Raw genomic sequence first — 23,100 nt, forward strand, 5'->3', positions numbered from 1 at the left:
TCCCTCCTTGATCCTCTCCAGTCTGGTTTCCGCCCCCTTCACTCCACTGAAACTGCCCTGGCTAAAGTCACCAATGATCTCCTCTCTGCTAAAGCCAGGGGCCACTTCTCCCTTCTTATCCTCCTCGATCTCTCAGCAGCCTTCGACACCGTGGACCACCCCCTTCTCCTCCACACCCTCCAGTCCTTTGGCCTCTCCGGCCCTGTCCTGTCCTGGTTCACCTCTAACCTTTCGGACCGTTCCTTCTCCGTCACCACCTCTGGGTCTCTCCCCCCCCCCGTCCACCCTTCCAGTCGGGGTCCCTCAGGGCTCTGTTTTAGGACCCTTACTCTTCTCTCTATACACCTCTTCCCTGGGTGAACTCATCAGCTCCTACGGCCTCAATTACCACCTCTACGCTGATGACACTCAACTTTACCTCTCCTCTCCTGATCTCTCCCTCCATCCTCTCTAGGGTGTCCGCCTGCCTCTCTGCCATCTCCTCCTGGATGTCCTCTCGATTCCTCAAACTTAACCTCGCCAAAACTGAACTCATAGTCTTTCCTCCCCCTCACACCTCGCCCCCTTCTGACCTCTCTATCACTGTTGACGACACCTCTATCTCCCCTGTCCCCCAACTTCGCTGCCTCGGTGTCATCCTTGACTCCTCGCTCTCCTTTGGCCCCCACATTCTCTCTCTTGCTAAATCCTGCCGCTTCCAGCTGCGCAACATCGCTCGCATCCGGCCCTTCCTCTCCCAAGATGCCACCAAATGTCTTATTCACTCTCTGATCATCTCCCGCTTGGACTACTGCAACCTCCTCCTTACTGGCCTCCCCCACTCTCATCTCGCTCCCCTTCGATCTGTACTTAACGCAGCCGCTAGGCTCATCTTTCTTTCTCGCCGCTCCTCTTCTGTCTCCCCCCTCTACCAATCCCTTCACTGGCTCCCATTCCCCTACAGAATCCTGTTCAAGCTCACTCTTACATACAAGGCCCTCGCCAACTCCACTGCACCCTACATCTCCACCCTCCTCTCTATTCATGCTCCATCCCGCCCTCTCCGTTCTGCCAATGACCGTCGCCTCTCTCCCCCCCCTGATCACCTCCTCCCACGCGCGTATCCAAGACTTCGCCCGTGCTGCCCCCCTCCACTGAAACAAGCTCCCTCCCTCCATCAGAACTTCCCCTAATCTGTCCAGTTTCAAACGTGCTTTAAAAACCCACCTTTTTCTTAAAGCCTTCCAGTCTCCCACTTAACTTCCTACCTTTTCTTCTGCCTCTTCCTCCCCCCTTATCCTTATCCTCCGTTCCTCCTTCTCTCCCCCCTGTCTGTCTGTCTACCCCACCCCTTAGATTGTACGCTCCTTTGAGCAGGGTATTCTCTCCTCCTATTCTCTCCTCCTGTCTTCACCACTGTTAACTCTGCTCTCCAGCTACTTGGCCCTCCTCCTTGAGGACCCTCTTTGCCGCGTCCCCTCTCGCTCCCTCCTCTCCCCTCTAGGGGTCTCCCTGTCATCCGTGCCTTCCCTCTTGGACTCCGTCGTTGGCGGTTCTTCCCCTCTCCCCTCCTCCGCCCCTCTAGCGGTGCTTTGAGCTCACTGAGTTACTGTGATTATTATTTACTGTACTGTGCTGTCTCACTTCGTATTGTAATCTCGTTTGTCCCTGTACGGCGCTACGGACACCTAGTGGCGCCCTATAAATAAAAATTAATAATAATAATAATATTCTGTTCTAAAAAGCATGTTTTCAGATACCTAACTGTTATTCCAAGATATAGTTTATTACATTTACACTTCAACATTCAATCAAGGGTTTCATCAATTGTAACACTAGTTATGTGGTTTAAATATTGGACACATAATATAAAAGAAACTTGTTTATTCCGTATGTGGCTATATGTGAGACATCTTGTTTCTACACATTTGAAGCACCCTATCAGCTTATTTGGAAGCCAGCAGATCTTACACTTCTGTTTCTTATCATAAGGTTCTCCACACTTATTATTGGGAACATTAAATTGTGAAACATACATAGTTTACAAATCTGCTATAGTAAAATTAATTTGTGGATGAGTTGTACAAACAATTGTAACTAAAACTACTTTTATATTCAATTTAGGTGTAAAGAAGACTTTCCAGTGTGAGCTTTGTAGTTACACCTGTCCCAGACGTTCAAACCTCGATCGTCACATGAAAAGTCACACTGATGAACGACCTCACAAATGCCACCTGTGTGGTAGAGCGTTTAGAACGGTAACCTTGCTTAGGAATCATCTCAATACTCATACAGGTTAGTGTTCAACTTGTAGGTGGTACAAATTTCCAGTTGAAATGTTTCTCTTTATATTTTTAGTTTTTACAGCATATGGAGGATTAACCTTACTATCATTGAAAAGTTCATTACCAATATTCTAATACTGGCATTAATTTACTTTAACAGAACAAAAATTGTTTACCCTAGTCTTTCAGTTCCATACAGTACATAAAAAAAAATAGCTTGCAGATATGACGTTTCGTGACCCCTGGACTATGCTATAGTATTTTTCCTAGTTATCATATATGCTGGACCCTGAGAGTGTGCCTGATTGTATTACATGGATATAAGTTGCAACCTTCATCACTTATATGCCGTTTTCTGACATCAAATGGATATTCACGGATTTGTTAATTTATTTGAATTCATTAGTCATGTGCACCCAGATGACTTGATTCATTTCTCTTTACCCTTTCAGTTTTATTGTTCAGCATTTCCAATGTTGGTGTTTATTTTATTTTTTTTCTTAGGTACTAGGCCTCATAAATGTCCTGATTGTGACATGGCTTTTGTGACCAGTGGCGAGTTGGTCAGGCATCGCCGTTACAAACATACACATGAGAAACCTTTCAAGTGTTCAATGTGTGATTATGCCAGTGTTGAGGTAAGTAGTAACAGCAAGTTTAAGGTGTTTCAGCCATATGTCCGCTCTAAATACATGTTGTTTTGTTTTTTAAGCTTTTTTATTGATATCATGCCTTTTTCCTATTCAGATTTGTTTCCCTCATTTCCTTTCATCTGTGTCCCTAATTAGGGCAAGTGAGTCTATTTTAGCAATAAGGCATTCTCATTCAGGCTCGTCTCACAATCATAACAAGTGTAAAACAGTATTGTAAATAAAACCATTGAAATGTTTGATTTATATGAGAAGTTTTGTTCTAAACTTGCCTTTGTTAAGACGAGGCTTAATTTTTGTGGCTCTTTTATATGGACCATGGGAGCAGTCAGTATCATTAATTGAATTTCTTGAGTAGGTAAGCAAACTGAAGAGACACATCCGTTCACATACCGGGGAGCGTCCTTTTCAATGCAGTTTGTGCAGTTATGCCAGCAGAGACACCTACAAACTGAAGAGACACATGAGAACCCACTCTGGTAATCTTCCCCTATATTATGATCTCCAATCTGATTGTAAGCCTCTGAACACATTGTGACCTTTTATGAGTTTTATTGTATTTACATAGCCGTACTTAGACTAGGTACACACTACAAAATCTTTAGACTAATTTGTTATCTTTAGCGACTTTCTGAACTGGACGACTGAAGTTCCAATTAGCAGGCAGATTCCGGAGTACACACTATTGTAGTTTTACAGGATTTACTGTCAGATCTATGCTCTTCACCATTCATAAACATCAGCTGAAAAGTTCCTGATTCTGCCACTTCAGTGAACTATTGCAATACTCAGAAGGAAACAGCCTGTCTCACCCTAGTGCAGTGGTTCCCAAACTTTTGCAGTTCGCGGCACCCTTAGAGTCTCCATAATTTTTTCAAGGCACCCCTCCAAAATAATTACTGAGCAGTCATGTTTTAGAAGTAGTTGTTTTCAAAAAAAATTGTAAGTATTTAGGTCAGGACAGAAATACTTATTTAGTTGTATGCAAAAATGCCCCTTCTGCATCCAGGCTCTCTGCCCCTTCTGCATCCAGGCTCTCTGCCCCTTCTGCATCCAGGCGCTCTGCCCCTTCTGCATCCAGGCGCTCTGCCCCTTCTGCATCCAGGCGCTCTGCCCCTTCTGCATCCAGGCGCTCTGCCCCTTCTGCATCCAGGCGCTCTGCCCCTTCTGCATCCAGGCCCCCCTCCTCTGCCCCCTCTGCTGCGCGCCATCCATAGCAAAAACAAAACTACACAAAAACTTACCAATCCGCGCGGCGCCGGGACCCAGCATCCACCTCTCTCACGCAGCGTGTCACTGAATGTCGCCGCCCTAATGTCAAAAGTGCTGTACAGAGAACTCAATCCAAGCAGCTGCCTTGATTTATTTTTCACTTCCCTGTGTTCTCTGTGCGATCAGTTGGCCTCCAGTTCTTATGTTACATAAACAAGCGGTGTGTCACCTCCAGACAGCATTGATCTGCACAACACGAGCTGGAGCTATCTGGGATACTCACACAGCACTGTAGTCTGGAGCGACTCATGGTAATCCTCCCACCTTTAGACATGCAGGATACGGCCCTTCCTCCCACACACAGGTCATTGTTTTTCTTAAAGGGGCTGAACGTATTTAACCCTTTCAGCTCTATTTGAGCGTCTTCTGCTGAAAGGCTGCAGCTTCTGCTGTTAATTTATAGGGGACTGGAGAGGGATTGAATCTCGTCGCTAAATTAATTTAGATGTGTAGTCATTGGTTTGTCATGTGTGCCTTTCCGTGGCACAGTTCAAAGGGATATGAAGAGTTTTCAGCTGATGCCAGAACATGCATCTAATTGGCTGTCTGTCAGACATTCACTCCGCATGGATCCATCCCCCATGCTCTCGGCCTGCAGAAACACTTCTTCTCCAGTTATTTAAGGTATGTGTGCTTGTCCCCATCCCCTCATCTGTCGTTCCATTTCTGCAGAGTGCATACACACTGCGGAATTGGACTGACCTTGTTCCATCACTGAAAAACATCTTTTAAGCAGCACCACCAATCAGACCGACTGATTATCTGTGCTTTGGAACAATGATCGTTCCAGGGTACACGTGATATCGGGCCAATCAATTGTTTATCGTCTGATTGGCCCGATAATTTTCTGAAAACAGTGTAGTGTGTACCTAGCCTTAGTCGACAGTAGTTTAGGTTGAAGATATAGAGCTGGTATCGTACATCTGGCTTGTCTGCTGGACAGAATCACTGGTGTGCTAGACTATTACGTTCAACTGCGTGTGTAGTCGTCTAGATGTAATAAATAAGCCCATTGTGATCCTTCCAGTAGTGCTGAAACACCAATGACAGCATGTGGCAAGCTTAATGCTAGTGTTAAATGTTTGTTCTAACCTGCTCCAATCTATGTTTAGACTAAATAATTGAGAAATCTATTAATTTGTGTGTTGCAGAGATTCTCTTGTTTGTTGGAAATTTTATTGAATTCCTTTTCCTTAGGTGAAAAGCCATATGAGTGCTATATTTGCCATGCTCGCTTTACACAGAGTGGGACTATGAAAATGCATATATTACAGAAGCATACTGAAAATGTGGCTAAATTTCACTGTCCGCATTGTGATACGGTTATTGCAAGAAAGAGTGATTTGGGTAAGTATTAGTGATTCTTTCTGCCTGAAATGTAGTTGTAACTTTGCATTGATGTACACACTCCTTATCTTAATCTCACTTTTGCTAAATGTTCAATCTTTACATTACTGATTTGGCAACACTTCTGTGTATTTGTGTTTTATAAACTGTACTATGAAAACAGTATTTTTGATTTGACAGGCTACTGCTTGCATGTGTGAAGAGAATGTCACCTTCAATGTCTTGTCTGTTAATAGCATACACAAACTAAATGCTGTACATGGAGTATGAGTGCAACTGTAAATTTAGAGGAGTACTTTCCATGTGCTTAACACTTTGTCTACTTGCTATGGTATTATAATTGTTTATTTTGAAGGTCCATGGTGTTCTGCAGTGCCAGACATGGGAAAATGTAGCATGCGTTAAAAAGGTATATACAAGGTAGACAAAATAAATGCAGACCTTTAAAACAAAGGTTAAGAAGAGAGAATATTGTAGGTGGGAGTGGGGTGATTCGTCATAGCAAGTGAGTGGCAGGTCAGAAGTGGGTCTAAGAAGACATGCAAGAGTATTTCAAGATGAGGTTTGATATCGGTGGTGGTGAATGCTTTGTAGTAAAGGTGGGTAACTTCATTTTTGTTCTGGAGGACCTGTGGAGCAGATAGGCATGAGAGAAAGATTAGACTTGCTTGGTCATTTTAGACTTTTTTTTTATTGGGTATAGATTGTGAAGGGAATGCCAGATAAAAGCAGCTTGCAGTAATTTACAGAATAGATAACAGAATGGATGAGTTTTTGTTCCATTGTGACTTTGAAAACAGTTTTCTAGCATTAGTTCTAAGGTGGATACATCAGGACTGCGAAGGAGGGATAATGTTTATCTCGTGTTAACTCTTGAGGCACCTTGTGTTATATTGCTGGTTTTGTACGGATGCGCATTCAGAATGAGTTGATTGAGCTTTACATAGCTATGGCATAAAGGGGCAGCGATGCAGCATATCTTAATCTGGAGTGTTTTTGCTTTAATTTACAACCTTGTTAGTTGGAGTTTTCATCTGTGCTTGATTGTGCTTTGGAAGTGATGCATATGTGTGACACTAGCTTCAACAATCCTTTTTTTAAAGGACAACTAAACTTCTGTAATGGCATTTTTAAATATGAACCATGAAGGTAAAATACATTGCAATAATAATATTTATTCTCTACTCCATTAGATAGCAGACTCCCCCTGCCATATTAGGACACTGTCCTAGTGGCATCTGAGGCAATTTAAAAAGCTGAGACTGCGTTTATTTTAATGGCTATGATATCACTATTCCTGCCCCATGTATAAATCCATCAATCCCCATAGTGCATTCCTATAGAATAACTCTCCAAAATTGGTGCTGTTCAATTTGGTTCCTCTTTCCTAACATGTCAACATGCTGCAGAGGGTGTGCCAGAGCATGGTAGACATATTTAGTATAAACACTTTTCAGGTATACTTGGCTCTATAATATACATAATTTGATTTAAGTAATGTTGTATGCTCATTAACATATTTTCCATTTGATCAAGGGGTTCATCTAAGAAAGCAACATTCCTACATTGAGCAAGGCAAGAAGTGTCGCTATTGTGAGACTGTATTCCATGAGCGCTATGCCCTGATTCAGCACCAAAAGTCTCACAAAAATGAAAAGCGTTTCAAATGTGACCAGTGTGAATATGCTTGCAGACAGGTATGGCCACTTGCCTTTTGCATTAAATCAGGTGACCTGCAGGGGTTTTGTTATACAGTTTGCAGCTACTGAGAACAGTGGTTAGCTATATTGCCTCACAGCACCGAAGCAATGGATTTGATTCTGATTTAGTTCCTTTTGTGTGAAATTCCTACCACAGTCCAAAAACACACTCAGTTTAGCGGCTTCTTAGAAATAAGGACCCTAGTATTGTGTGGAAGATAATTTAGTCTAAAATCTAGTGGGGCAAAGATTGTAATGATGCTGGGTTAAAAATTTAAGTGTTATTCCGCGCCCGCTGGTTTGCCCAGAGGCAGCCTGGCACACCTGCTATATCTGTGAGTAAATTACCTATGCAATAAACTTGTTAATTGAAATATTTTATTGTATAACATGCTGTAGCAATTACAGCACATATCACATATAAGTACCAGTGGGCTCACCACATCTCACATACTGCTCTAGTCAGCACTGTCTGATATGGAAAATTCCTCTTAGAGTGGTCAACTTCTATTCCACCTCTGGTTCCCATAGTGTAGGGCTGCCCCAAGGTAGGTTGCTTAAATTAGAGTATCTCTGGATTAGGACCTGCTCAGTAGAGGGGCTGTCACTGGCGCCTTCTCTCTCACATTGCCAGCAGACCACCTACAGTGCTGGGCTTTGGGAAATGTACTTTGCTGAGCTGTGTTAAACAGTGGGATCACACTTGCCCACATAATGCCTAATTATCCCTGCATTTATAGCCACCTCCTGATTAACCCTTTCAAGTATTTTGGGGTGAAATTCTGCTTCCAGTTGATCTGTACTTCATCTCAAATAAGTCTGTAATGCCTGGGAACTCCAGTATAGTTGGACAATACAGTTGCACAGTACAGTGTTGATCTTTTGTTGAGTGGCATAGTCACAGAACAAATAGAAATTGCATGCACAAACTTTGGAATGCAATTCAGTCCTTTCATCCTCTTACAGGGAAAGTGTCAAGGTTTTTTTCAAGAAAACAGTTGTCACCATCATAGATCGACAATGAGGGAGCAGGACAATGATGGCATAAGTAATGACTTATGCAGAGAGAACCCTGAAGTCGCTCTCGGCACTTCATGTGGCAGACAGGCACATGATCGTGAGGTTCAGCCAAAAGTAAGCTTCATCAAGAGTGTACTCTGCATCAAAAATACTTCAGTTGTTATCAAGAACGTTCGGCTTCCGTCAAATAGACAATGACCACAAATCAGAACTCCAAAATGGCCATATATTTTTCTAGTCACAAAATTTCAGGAACAGAGGGGGTAGATGTTCCTGAAATTGGAGTATGTCTTCCCTCAATTTTCTATCATTGCTTGCACCCTTAACAAGATTGAAAAAAAAAATGGGTTATGGTAATTCTTAAATTCTGATCACAACAGAAGCAATCATGGCCCTCTACTTCATTGGCCAGACCTCTTTCGCCAAGGCCCAATTCTTCATGCAAATCTAGAAGAACGAACTTTGTTGGCATGGCATGGTCATTGCTCAAAACTAAAGGAACCTCTACAGGCAAGAAAAAAATGTTTAGTCTGTTTTAAAATGTGGAAGAAATTCATCATGCAGTGTTAAACCATTTTATTCAGTGGAGGTGAGGTTTCTCACATGGTAAAACTGTTCTCCAGTTCTACACCCTCCGGGCTGTGGTAATAACACAAGGAGGAGATTTATATCTGATTTTTTTTTTATTTGAGGATAGTGCAGTTAAGTGGTTTTTAAGTTCCAGCACTAGGTTGAAATTCCTCTGGAGGCAAAGGGATCTCTTTCCTCATTGGATGATAGGTCTTTGAAGACTCGTTCTGAAAGGACAAGTGTACGAAAACTGGTACTCTTGTTTTTCTATGTTGCCTGGATAAGAAGTTGGTCTGCGTCAAAACAAGCAATAGTTCGATGGATCACCCTCTGTGATTTGCCACTTTTACATTGGGGCAAGGAAACTTTCTCCTTACAATGTGGTGATACATTTTACTAGGGCATTATTGGCACTGAGCTTCGGCTGAGCGTGTCCGCATTGTCCTTCAAAAGGATGTATGGGGAAACTTAATTTTTATATCTACATTTAATCCTTTTCTCTGCATCTTTAAGCGGACACTGAGCGCCCTCCCAAATTAGTCTTTTTCTCTTGTTAACCGTTTACTAAAGTTAAACTGTTTGGGGATGATGGTTTTTCTCTTTGGCTTCGTTCTCTCTGGTTATGTCCTATTGAGCTTTTGTTATAAAGTAACTGATTTTCCTGCAGGAAAGGATCTAGAGGGAGGAGCAAAAACATTGAGTATTTAAAACGCCAAAGCCAAATAGGAACCTCTATACACCATGGATCACTGTCCCCCAATGGATTCAGTAAAAAGGATTTAATGGAAGTAGAAAAATCCTTTTCTCCAAAGTTGCTAGTGTGAAAATGTTCTCAGACCTAAGGCACTGAAAGGTGTTAGACTTAAATTTGACTAAAATGTATTTTGTCTGCAATATTTCCTTTCCTCCCAGCAAGAACTGGTCGCCAAACAAGAAGAGAAAAATAACTAGCGTAAATTGGTGCACTACAGTCTTGTTCAATTACCAAATTAATAATTATTATATATACCCCTCTGTTAATAAATCTTGACATTTATTTAATTGAACTAAAATAGTCTTATGTTTGTTAAAAACAGCAAAACATACAAAAGTGATTGTGAATGAAACAGTGAATTAAAATGGCTGTGCGTGTTTCCCTGTTTTCATTCAATTGATACTTCACTTTGGGATTGGACATTTTATGATTTATAGATGGATCCAGACTGATATTGTTTTATCGACTCCGTTAGTTTCCATTCATTCAGCAATCCAACTAATGAGATCATAAATTAACCCTGTCAAAATTTCTAGGTTAGGAGGATATAAATTATCAGTACCTTCCTAAAATAGTTAACAGGTATTGTAGCTGCTCGAACACATGCGGTTCCCTGAATTCATTAATTGATGGGGTGTGATTTGCTAACTGCCTGTTGATTTCTAAATCTTGGGGTTTGGACAGTTTCTATAGTTGGACGGCAGCCTAATGAGTTCACCACATGAGTCCAAGGTGCTCAGTGAAACGCCAACGTGTTTCACTGTACTATGCTTTTTCCAAGAACTGTGATCATGCTAGCTGTATGTCCTATACAAACGATTGTTTACCATAATGCAGTCGATAGCATACATGGCCTTTCTATCTTAAGTTAGATGATTCTCTTACAAAGATAATCTAGTTATTTCTTGGTGCAACTAGTGTACATTTCCATAAACATAACATCAAATTTGGTAATTTTTGAGCATGATGGCTTAGTGATTAGCACTTCTGCCTCACAGCACCGGGGTCATGAGTTCGATTCCCAACCATGTCCTTGACTGTGTGGAGTTTGTATGTTCTCCCTGTGTTTGCGTGGGTTCCCTCCAGGTGCTCTGGTTTCCTCCCACACTCCAAAAACATACTGGTAGGTTAATTGGCTGCTATTAAATTCCCCTTAGTCTCTGTCGGTGTGTGTGTGTGTGTGTGTGTGTATGTTAGGGGATTTAGATTGTAAGCTCCAATTGGGGAGGGACTGATTTGAATGAGTTCTCTGTACAGCACTGCGGAATTAGTGGCGCTATATAAATAAATAGATGATATAAAAAGCATTATAAAATCTTGTATGAATTGGACATATTGGGCTAATCTCTCCTCCCCACCTCCCGCTTTTGTTTATTATCCAGGAGCGTCATATGATAATGCACAAACGAACCCATACCGGAGAGAAGCCGTATGCTTGCAGCCATTGTGATAAAACCTTCCGCCAGAAACAGCTGCTGGACATGCACTTCAAGAGATACCATGATCCTAGCTTTGTTCCTGCTGCATTTGTTTGTTCCAAGTGTGGGAAAACCTTTACACGCAGGGTGAGTTTTATTATATGTTTCTAGGTCCTCCTTAGAATTTGGGATTCACCATTCTTATTCTAAGTACTTTGTTTAGAAGGGTTATTTTAATGGAATGATATAAATAAAATATTTCGGCACTAGGTAGTACTAATGTTAACTTTTTATTTACGAGCTCTTCGGAATAAAAATCTGCTTACATACAACAACATAGGATTTATCAGAGTACTTTCCTCCCATATATCATTTATTAATGTTGCTGTCTGTTTTAGGTAACCTAGTAGATGTGATGCTTGATTCCGTATTACTTATTGGAGATTTCACTTTTAAAACAGCAAATCAATTGAAAGAGGCAGGGGAGAAAAACTGCAGTTTCAGACCTTCTGTGCATGGTTAGGTGTCAGGTCTAGGTACTTGTAGGTGTTAAAATCTGGGAGTATCTTAAACTGGGCTACCCCTTTTACTCAGCCCTTTTGTCTTCTCTATACCTCTGTTGTGTGTAAGGGTTAAACTAAACCTATTGTGTTCTGAACCTCCTCAGAATACAATGTCAAGACATGCGGATAACTGCACCGGTCCTGATGGTACTGATGGTGAAAATGGAGGTGATGGAGAAGCAGTACACAAAAAAGGGAAGCGTGGCCGTAAGAGAAAGATGCGTTCCAAAAAAGAGGGATCAACAGATAGTGGTAAGAGCACCAATACACACTTATTTTAATGGAGCAATAGTGCTAATTAACTACCCTTACAGCTTGAGTAATCTGAGTTTAACAAATAAGGGGTGTTTAAAAGTGACTGCACAGACTAACATCAGTTTAAGTGCAATAAGCATGAAATATTGACAAGTAGGTGCCCGGATGAGTAAGGTGCTTTTAATCGGGGTTGCCTCAGCCAGCTGCATCCATACAGTCTCATGGCTGCAGGTTGGCCCAGTAGTGAGCTGAAGCAGTACAGTTTCGGTGCCTCTTTCTGCTGTTCCTTACATGAGACTGCCTCTGGGGGTATCCTGGTAACTGCTGCTGCAGATAGTGACTAGATGACCCTAAACTGCCATCTGGTGCTGGACCACATACTGTGGGTGCATAAACGAAATTCCCTTCTACTGGCTTGTAGATGGGATCCCACAATACGTGCAGTATTAGGGAGGTGGCGACTTCTATATATGTAAAGAAATGGAAGTTGCTCAATCAATTTATAGGCTGTAGCAGGTGCGTGAAAGGGTGGGGGTTATCCTAAAAGGAACAAACACACAGAGAGATCTCCCAGCACACTGCTATAGCCAGCCACAGATCTGCTATTTCTACTGTAGATAAAAATGCAAACGTCTCAGTTGCACACATTTGCAAATGTATGTGCTTCTATATATGGCAGCCTTTCATTAGGCACAGTCTTGCCAATGGGGGTCTGTCCTCTAAACTGTGACTGTTTAATTTTTTGCCTTTGAGGATGTGCTAAATCCCAGACAGCCTAGCACATCGTCCTTACCAACCTTTTCTCACAGAGGAAAGCCTGCCAAAGCTCAGACAGGCATTTGCAGCTCTTGCTCATTGTCTCTCCTGAGGGAAGTATTAGTTACAGAACGCTAACAAAAAGAAAGTGACATTTGTCATCTTTATCTCTTTCATCTTATAAATTTTAAAAATTTAAATTCAATCTCCAGATTTATCTGACATTTGCTTTCTGCACAGCGTTGGAGGCTGAGAACTAAGTGCGCGCTTTCAGGGGGAGCCTTAGAGTGTCAAAAGCAGCTAAATCTTTGGCCCAGTGCATTACTGAGCTCACACAGCCTGCCACTTGTCCCTGAGGGGTAGGTAAATAGAACCTCTCTTCTACCTCCTCTGCTGATCCTCAGCAAGAGAATCTGTTCGCCTGAAGTCTCCCAACTCGGAGTCCTTTGACCCAGTGACCATTCAACCCAGTCAGCAATTTTAGACCCGCCGCCTGGCCTAGTTAACGTTTCCCTCCTCTTTAGAGCAGAATCTACATTTCGCCTCTCCAGTTCAGACCCGAAATGTCAGTTCTGCTGTAGTCCAGTCCTGTGAGGGTTCAGAATTGGATTCCTTACAGGAGGAGGAGAGAGAGGCAGCTGTGGATTTCGACCATGATAATTCCTCTAGATGTCAGTGTGTGGATGATTTAGTACAGGCTGTTCAGCAAGCATTAGGTAATTATGACTGTGAGGAGTCTGTCTTGCCTGGCAATATGCGGGTTCACTTATTTTCCATAAAGGACTTACTAGTGGAACAGTGGCAAAACCTGAATGTATGTTTCGACTATCGTGCATATTGCAGACTTTATCCTTTCCCAAGTTTACACATGGATAAATAGGAATCCCCCACCCAAAGTAGGTGCCCTCATAACGCAATTGTTCAAGACCACTGCTATTCCTATTGCTGCTGCCCACAGTGATGGCATAGAGTGGAAATTCAACATATTAAGCCCATTTATGTTGTGAATGGAGTCTCTCACATCCATTTTAGCCTCTGCATTGTTTAACAAGGCATTGGAAAAAGGTGTGGAGCAGCTTTTGTGAGCCTTTCAGTAAATCGGACCTGGGTCTACTGGACTGCAGTTTAACACATTTGGGAGGAGTCAGAATATTGAAGGATGTAGCACTGGTTGCTGGGCTCCATTGGAGCTGTATTTCTACTTCAGGGGGTCTGCATACTATACTCTCTGGCTTAAGGCTTGGGAGGCATATGTGCAGTATAAGAAGGCTCTTTATTCACTACTCTTAAAAGGAAGCTATGTTCTTTTCTACCTGTCAAGTTTGAGGTTTTGGTTTCCCCACACTGCAAGCAAAGCACAGGGCCTGACCGTGAAGGGACAAGTCTCTGCTCCTCTCAACATACAGCAGAAACAAGCAGGCTCGGGCAGCCAGACAAGCTGCGTCTAAGCTTTCATACAGTCAGTTACCATGGCAGACCGATTGTCTACCTGTGACAGTTTGTCTGCTACTCGGTTCCACTTCAGATTTCTGTGTGGAGAGGCATCATAGATCAGGGATAGATCATGGCTTATCTCCTCTGACTTCATCCCCTGCAGCGCGCTCCTTTTGGGGGACTATCCCTTCGCCACTCTCCCAGACCCAGAAACAGACAATGTGGTGGTGCAAGTATTCTACTTTCTCTAGGCTGCACCATCCAAGTCATCCCCTCTGATCCCCATTCTCCTCACTTGAAGTCCACATTACCAGTCTAGTTTATTCTCTCCACTTCATGTTGCTCTCATTTATCTCTCCCCAGGTCCAGTTTCCCAATTCCTTGAGAACTATGTGGCCTGACTCACTTATTTCCTGTAATTTGACCTGCCTACCAACATACTAAGCAATTTCAACATCCCCACTGTTAATTCCACTGTCTCCTGCACTAAACTTTCACCTCCTCCTTTGGTATCTCCCACTTACTGGGATCTAGTTTCTCTAAGTTGGCCTTCCCACTCTCTGACCACAATCTCCTTTCCTTCAGCCTCTCCTTACTGCATGCGTCGTTCCCTCCCCCCCTTGCACCCAAATAAACACGTACAGAGTGACACCTATGTTCCCTTAAGATAATCCACTTTTCAGTTCTACAAAAATTACTGTCGCCTATGAATATATTGTCTTCCCTATTTAGGCTGCCTCTTTCTACAATAATATCCCAAGACAATGCAGCTCCAACTACCATGTACATGCTCTGACTATCTAAACCCCAACCGTGACACACCAAACAGTCTCGTTATTTGTAAAAGTGCTGCCACACTGCAGAGAGCCACTGGAGAAAATCTCGTTCCTAACCTATTTTTCCTCCATAATAAATTAAACCTTTCATCTTACTTGCTGCTCTTTCAATTGCCAAACAAACATGCTTCAAATCTCTTAATATCCACCCAGTCTTCTAACCTATGTCGCCTCTTTGCCATCTGCACCTCCTCCCCCTTCCTCCCTCACAGCCCATGATTTTTCCACCTACTTTAAAGTCAAAATCTTCTTGGGGAACTAATTGGCTCATTGAGCCACCAGTACCACCTTTATGCTCCCTGACCTCACCTTCTGTACTATATTGTGTAACCATTTCCACATGGATGGCCAAAAACAGAGCTTAACATCTTACTTTCTCACAGGGTCACCACCTCCCCTCAAATCTCCCTCACAGTTAGTACCACAATTTCCTAACTCTTGCAAGGCTGCTTCATTGTTGTCATATTTGACTCCGCCCTATGCTTTATTCCGCACATCCAGACTTTCTTCCAGTCATGTTGACTTCACCTTAAAAATATTTCCAGAATATACACTTTTCTTACCTGATAAGCTACCAAAACTTTCATCCATTCTCGCGTCATCTCCTGACTTGACTACTGCAACCTCCTGCTATTTGGCATTCCCTTCACCCATGTATCCAACCTTCAATCCATCCTAAATGCTGCTGCAAGTCTTCTCTCACAGCTCCACCACTTACCAAAACATTAAAATACACTGTCACCTGCTTAGATCTATCGCTGAACTGTGCCTCGTGTCTCCTCTGGTAACCACTTCTTTCTCCCGCCTACAAGACTTCATCCTGTGCTTATAGAATTATAGAATTCCCTACCATGCTCAATCAGGGTTTCCTACAGCCTTCAAATCTTTAACTGCGCTCAGAAAAAAAAAAGGATGGTTTTTCAAACGCGTATGTCCCCAGATTCCCCTACTGTACGATGCTGTGGAGCGCTCTGGCGCCTTACAAATCTACAGTAATAATAATCCAACGGAGTGTCAGTCATTCCTTATCTGGGCAATATCTTGATTAATTTGCGGTCCCATGCATTGCGTAAAGATCATTTGCAAGAGATGGCACGCATTAGAATCCCATGGATGGATTATCAAATATCCATAATCCAATACAGTTCCTATCCAGAGTCTTGTCAACAGCAAAGGATTTTCTTGCCCCAGGACAAGATACTCATTGTGCAGAATAATAAAGCCACTACTAGCTCTCAAACGGATCTCTGTTCATTTGGCATTAAAAACCTAGGGAAGATGATTTCGACCTTTTTGAAGCCATGCAGTTTCATTCAAGATCATTGCAGATTGAGTTTGTCGAAACAGAAGACGTCCCACAATCAGCTCACCAGCCAGTTCATCAAACAGTCTCCAAAGATGAGCCATGCACTCCTTTTGTGGTCAGATTGCATTCTCAACAAAAGCCATCCCTCTGTCGTTTTGGATTGGACAGTCATGAACACAGTTGCCAGCCTTCGGTGCTGGGCGGTTTAAGTCTGTAAATGTCCTTTTTCCGTAGTTTGGTCTCCTGCGGAGAGCTAGGCTTCCAATAAATGTGCTACAACAAAGGGCAGTGCTAATCACTGTAGTCAGAGAACATCTTCTGTTGCGTAGAAAGCCCATAAAGAATTAATCACATTGCCATGGCAGTGGCATATATTGAACATCAGGGCTCCTTTGCAATTGCTAAAACCAACAAGATCCCGCATTGGGCGGAAGAAAATGTTCCGACACTGTTGGTGGTACTCATTCCAAGGGTGGAGAATTGGCAGGCTGATTTTCTGCATTTGTTGGATGGTGAAATGAGACTACCTTCTGTAAAAAATTCTGACTTTTTTGCAGGTAGTTGTAAATGTACAACTTCCATACATCCCTCCTATAGCTCCTCAGGATTTGAAACTTGGTCTTGATAGCATAACAAATCTCCACAGATATTTATTTCAGGAGGGTAGAGTGATACTTAGCCTCAAAAGGGGGATAGTTTTGTCCTAAGGTAGTTTCTAGGTTTCATTTAAATTGGGACATCCTGGCATTGCTCCAGTACCAATCTTCAGAGGAAAATTTAGGCTTATGAGACTTGAGTTTTGGAAGACTTGTGACGTCTTGGATCTAACATATGATGCCCACGAGAAGTTTAGCTACATTAAAGCAATCAACTAGTTGATTGTTTGGTTATATTTAGATGATCAGTCAGTGGATGAACTAGCAAGGACTTAAGTACAAAAATCCTGCTTTTGCATTGAAATGCATGGTCTCTACATGTTTTCATAAACTTTTCTCTGGAACTTTGCAACACTGAGAATGTTAAAGGAGAGAGCAGATATTTAGTAAGACAGAATCTTATGTGGAGATATATACTTCGTTCAGCAACATTAAAACCACCTGTCTAATATTGTGTAGGTCCCCCTCTGACTAGTCGAGGTATGGACTCCACAAGACCTCTGAAGATATCCTGTGCTATCTGCCACCAAGACGTTGGTAGCAGATCCTATAAGTTGCAAGGCCAGGTCCTACATGGGTCGTAATGGTTTTTCCACAGGTGCTCAATCGGATTAAGATCTGCGGAATTTGGAGGCCAAATCAACACCATGAACTCTGTCATGTTAATCAAAAACCATTCCTGAACTTTTTTTTTTTTTGCATGGTACATTACCCTGCTGAAAGAAGCCACTGCCATCAGGGAATACTATTTCCATGAAGGGGTGTTCTTGTTCTACAACAATGTTTAGGTAGATGTTACATGGTAAAGTAACATCCACATGATTGCTTTGGCACAAGGTTTCCCAGCAGAGCATTGCCCAAAGCATCCCACTGCCTATATGGGCTTGCCTTCTTCCCATAGTGCATTCTGGTGCCATCTCTTCCCCAGGTAAACAACGCACATCCACCCAGCCGTCCACATGATGTAAAAAAACAAACAAAAAAAACCCTGTTATTCATCAGACCAGGCCACCTTCTTCCTTTGCTCCATGGTCCAGTTCTGGCGCTCGTGTGCTTTCAGTGGTGGACAGAGGTCCACATTGGCACTCTAACTGGTGTGTGGCTTTGCAGCCCATTCGCAGCAAGCTGCTATGCACTGTGTTTGGACACTTCTATCATAACCAGCATTAGGTTTTTCAGCAATTTATGCTACAGTATCTCTTCTGCAGGATTGGACTGAATGGGCTAGCCTTCGCTCCCCACAAGAATCAATGTGCCTTTGGTGCTCATGGCCCTCTCGCCTGTTCACTGTTGTACTTCCTTGGACCACTTTTGGTAGGAACTAACCATTGCATCCTGGGAACACACCACAAGACCTGCCGTTTTGGAGATGCCGCCACAATTTGATCCTTGTCAGCCACACGGATATTAATATATCCCATCCATTCATAGGTGCAATTGTAATGATAATGTTGTTGCTGATATAATAATAAAAAAATGTATCCTATATTTATATACAGATATAAATATTATCTAAATATATCTTTATTAAATACACATTATTCGTGTGTGAATTTTTTTTAATACTTGTTTTGCTTGCTTGGGGAAATCGCCATTCAAAAGTGGTATATTCCCATAAACAATTTTAATACACAAGTGGTGTTTGTATAAATGTAATAGAGTTCTGATGCCTTCCTTTCACTGTTCATTAGCAATTTTTTTGTTTTAAGAAACAATCCACACTACTGTTGTTGATCTTAAAAGTTTACTGTCATTTCTGTGAGTTGTATAAAAGCAGTCTGCAGTCTTGTGCTTTTATATGGTAACAGCCCCTTAGTAATGAATATCCATGTAAGCTACCATAGGGAGTACATTATTACATGTATTTCCTTTCCCAATTCCATGGCAGCCCTTACAATGAGTTAATACCCTGATGAGCTTAGTGTAGACAAGAAGAAATTTGCCCCACCTGGATCCCATATAAGGCAACTCCTCCTCTTCCTCAGTGTCTTTTCTTCCTGTATCAGCAAGTGTATGACAGGCTAGTTCAGTGTAGCATTTTTTGTTTTGTTCGAGGGGGCTTACCTGAGGTTTGTGGAAAGGAAAGGAAATTTGGAAAGGAAAATTGAGAATTATACTCGCCGTTAATTTCCTTTCCTTTATATACTCCATGGCAGTCCTATATTTTCCCACCCTTGTTCTAATAGTTATGTTATAGGAAAGCTTGGGAAGTTACAAAAGACACTGCGGAAGAGGAGGAGCTGCCTTTATATGGGATCCAGGTGGGGCAAATTTCATCCTGTCTACACTTAGCTGATCAGGTTATTGACCCATTGTAAGGGCTGCCATGGAGTATGTCAAGGATAGGAAATTAACGGTGAGTATAATTCTCCATTTTCTCCCACATTTCTACTGTCAATTTGCTTGAGATGTAATTCACTCAGATTGCAATATCTTTGTGATATGATCTGGTGACAAGGGATGTATTGGAAATTATGGGTTGAGTAGGATGTCAGTAGGGCATGGTCCAGGAAATATAAATATATGGTAGCAGGCAATGATGTGGCAGATACAATCCTGAATTTTCACACAAAAAAATCATCAACCAAATGGGCTAATGTAGCAAACACGTTCGTGACAAGACACTTCTCATAGGGCTCTGTCTCCCCATAGGATCTTACTCTCCACGCACCCCCCCGCAATGTGATTGAAATCTGCAGCTTACACTTTTTATCTTTTTTTTTTTTTTTTTTTTTATTTATTTTATTTATTTATAATATGTATATGTTTTGAACCTGGAAAGTTGACAGCAATTAAGTTAGACTAAAGTGTAATAAGTTAAGATTAAAATGCCTTCCCATTTTCAGAGGATAATGCTGAACCAGATCTGGAAGAGGATGACGACGATGAAGATGATGATGATGAAGATGAAGAGGATGAGCTTCCAGTTGAGATAGAAGCTGAACATGAGCAAGAACCTGAACAGCACCTAATTCCAATTCCGCCACCTGCAAAAAAACGCAGAGGAAGACCCCCTGGAAAAGCCAGTCAACCAAAACAAAGTATGCTTATTTAGAATAATTTCCATACCATATGTAATCTGCTTAAAACTAACTTTTGCAGATAAATTAAACATTGGTCTTATGAATATTGTTTATACTGTTTAAAGAAAAGCTATGATACATGTTTTCATTAAGCCAGCTAAAACCTTTTTTCGTGATAGTTTAACCGCAGCATTTTTAATATTTCGCCTTTTAGCTTCAGCTGTGATTCAAGTGGAGGATCAAAGTACAGGAGCCATTGAGAACATCATAGTTAATGTGAAGAAAGAATCAGATATGGAAGCAGATGAGGTAGTAGAGGCTCCACCACCTCCTCCTACAGTGGAAGCTCCAAATGGAGTCCTCACTCCAGAGATGATCTTAAGCATGATGGACCGGTGATGATGGACATATTCAGTTTTGATTTGAACTAACTCGGGCTATGTTTAAATGGCTCACTTCTATTTTATGGAAAACGTTTTAAAAAAAAAAAAAAAAAAATTTTTTTTTCTTTCAGTTAATTTTAAGGACTTGTTTTACCATACCCACAGAAAGGAATAAACTGGCAAGGCACATTGGCTGACAAAGGATAACTTATTAAATGTTTGGATACAGGAAATCATGGACTTACTAAAGCTGTCTGTAGCTTTATTTGCATTTTAAGAGATTTAATTTGAGGAGTAACTACTTTCACTGTTGCTTATTCTATTATGTCTCTGCATTGAGATTTGAAGTTAGCATTTTTCCTAATTTAAAGACTGCAAAAGGTTTTCCTTTTGAGCCAATCATTTCCTTTAAATTGGTAGTAGGCATGTGTAACAAAACATTGTAAACTAAAATTACAAATGGACTACAGTAAAAAGTATATATACCAGCTGCCTATTACTTTTGCATTAAAGTGTCGTATGTTTGTATTAGGGAACATTGAATTCTACTAAAGGCGTACCCTTTTTATTGTAAATGCAAATTAAGGTTTGAAATACTACTACTAGATTGTTCCCAGAGTAACACCTGAAAAGAGCATTGTTGTCCACCAATATATATATATATATAGCATGCTTAAAGTTTACTTTTTGTTTTTTCAAATATTTTGCTTTGTTGTGCAAAACATGACTCTGTAAATAACTTTTTTTTTTTTTGATATTTTAATCTTTTTCTATCAAGAAGTTTGAATAACTGTGGAAAGATGTAGTAGTCAAAGTAATTTTAATTACTGACATGGGAAGATTAAATATTTAGGAAATGCATATATTGTCTCCGATTTATGATGACCTTTTCAATTCTGAACTGATATATTTCTCCAATCCACTGAATTTGTTAGCGTAGTTATTTTTTATTTAACGTCTCCTGATACATCAGCTTGTGTTAATGAGTCTTGACCATAGATTCAGTGGTGTAGGCTATTTTTAGACACACCTTTTTCTTAAACTATATATTTTTTCTTTTATTACTCGAGATTCACATAGGATTCATACAGTGTGAACATTTCTATAATGCATCATGTTTAAAACACACATCCATTCCGTCAGCCTGTGATTTATAATTTCCCACTATGTGTACTGCTTTTCAAGAGTTATCAGATTAGATATTTGGATATGGTAATAATGTGGATTTTGTTCCCTCCCCACTTCCTGAATGAACTTTTTCATTATTTGAAGAGGCCAACATTCATAAATTGTTAAAATATTGTGATGGGCATAAAGTTGGATTTTTGAAATGCGAATGTACAGCTAATAAATGATTAATGTAGGATTATGTGTAATACTTTCAAAACCAAACACATGTAGTTTTTCGGGGTTTTTTTGTTTGCTAGAATACAGCAGACAGAATAGGGGAAAAAACAGTCATTTATTGCCATGCCATTTCCAACAGTCTGCAAAAGTCATGAGCAACATTGATGACTAAATGAAAATGTTAATTTTGACAGGAATGTAAAACTACATTTTTAGTAATGGTTGTAAACGAAACTTTCAAGGCATATTATTCTGCAAACATTTCTTGTGCTTTCTGTGATTAAGGAAGCTGTAAAAGTAACAAGAAGTACCTGATGTATCCATCTATTGATGAATTGGAAAATGTGACATGCTGCCATTGTGATGGCTACTGTAGGGGAAACTCTTCTTTTAAAGCAGCGGTGTTCAGTTCTATTTTAGCAAGAACTCAAAGTATAATTGTGCCACTGTTCTGGGACAAGCATTACAAACAATGTATTCCTTATCTGACAACCAGGGGATAACAAAAGAAAATGTGGATGATGGATCTGTTGGCCTGATCCATAGGATGCTCACCTCTGCTGTAGCCATCATTTAAGAAGTCAACCACAGGCATTTCCAATATTGTTTACAAGTCTGAAAGTACAGTGAAAATGCACATGTTCAGTAGGTTTTGTTTTTTTTAATTGTCTGAAGGCAATGCTGTTTTAAATCCTGTAATGCGTTTTTTAAAATGTATCAAACACTAGAGTCAGAAAAAGTGATAAGGAGACTCAAAACCCTATTCAGGTCTTAAACCACTGATTTAATGCCATTTGTACTGGGTGCCTCTTGTAAAGGATGGGGGTGCAAAATTTTATAGGAGAAACTGGACTCCTTGTGGATGTACCATGTACCTTATAAATGTGTGTTAGATGCATGAGTGGATCTACATCCAAAAGCAAGATTTCCTGATTTGCCTCCATGGCAGCCATAATAAATGGGTTAACTCCTTAGTCAGTCGAGTACTGCCAAAAGGTATATAGTTTGACTTCAGTCCCCTAGCGTTGTGTGTTTTTTTTAGTCCCTTTGTCTTCTATTCTAGGCTCACCTCTTTTTCTTTTTCTTTTCTGAATGGTCCCTGTGATACACCTTTTGTGAGCACAAGCATCGCTAGTGGGTACAGTGGTGTGGTAAACAAGGGGGTGTGGCTTCTGGCCCTTCTCTGGGGAGTGATTCTCATTTGGTTCAGCAGTAATAGACTGTCCTGAGACCTAAAACCTAAGCGCCATACTCTGTGCTTTCTAAAGGGTTCTCAAAATGTTTAGTACCATTAGAACTATTAACAATGTAGAAATTTCTGATATTCTGAATAATTGTGAACTTTAAATGTGTTCAGATCTTCATCAATGTCATAAAATTAAAAAAATATATATCATTGTGTATTACTTTTATTTATTGGGTTCTCATTAAAATTTTTTACCCAAATTGATCCAATGGGATAATTAGTTGGGATTGTCAACCAAAGGGATAACCATCAGGTGTGAGCTTGGCTTGAGTTAAAAAAACAAAACAAAAAAAAAACCTG

The 23,100-nt window shown here is 41.0% G+C and overlaps 1 protein-coding gene across 2 annotated transcripts in view; it reads left to right on the forward strand.

The window, feature by feature from the left end:
* Nucleotides 1-21,571, forward strand: part of CTCF (CCCTC-binding factor) — a 39,315-nt gene extending 17,744 nt beyond the window's left edge. For both annotated transcript variants that reach the window (XM_075188808.1, XM_075188809.1), the window contains exons 3-11: nucleotides 2,104-2,274; nucleotides 2,769-2,902; nucleotides 3,273-3,393; nucleotides 5,384-5,533; nucleotides 7,070-7,230; nucleotides 10,960-11,142; nucleotides 11,663-11,810; nucleotides 19,648-19,842; nucleotides 20,039-21,571. In XM_075188808.1, coding sequence (XP_075044909.1) covers nucleotides 2,104-2,274; nucleotides 2,769-2,902; nucleotides 3,273-3,393; nucleotides 5,384-5,533; nucleotides 7,070-7,230; nucleotides 10,960-11,142; nucleotides 11,663-11,810; nucleotides 19,648-19,842; nucleotides 20,039-20,223 — 1,448 coding nt within the window. In that variant the 3' untranslated portion in view covers nucleotides 20,224-21,571. The remainder of the gene's footprint in view (nucleotides 1-2,103; nucleotides 2,275-2,768; nucleotides 2,903-3,272; nucleotides 3,394-5,383; nucleotides 5,534-7,069; nucleotides 7,231-10,959; nucleotides 11,143-11,662; nucleotides 11,811-19,647; nucleotides 19,843-20,038) is intronic.
* The last annotated feature ends 1,529 nt before the right edge of the window (nucleotides 21,572-23,100 follow it).

Source organism: Mixophyes fleayi, chromosome 10 (genome assembly GCF_038048845.1).
Source record: "Mixophyes fleayi isolate aMixFle1 chromosome 10, aMixFle1.hap1, whole genome shotgun sequence".
In the NCBI taxonomy this organism is placed as follows: domain Eukaryota; kingdom Metazoa; phylum Chordata; class Amphibia; order Anura; family Limnodynastidae; genus Mixophyes; species Mixophyes fleayi.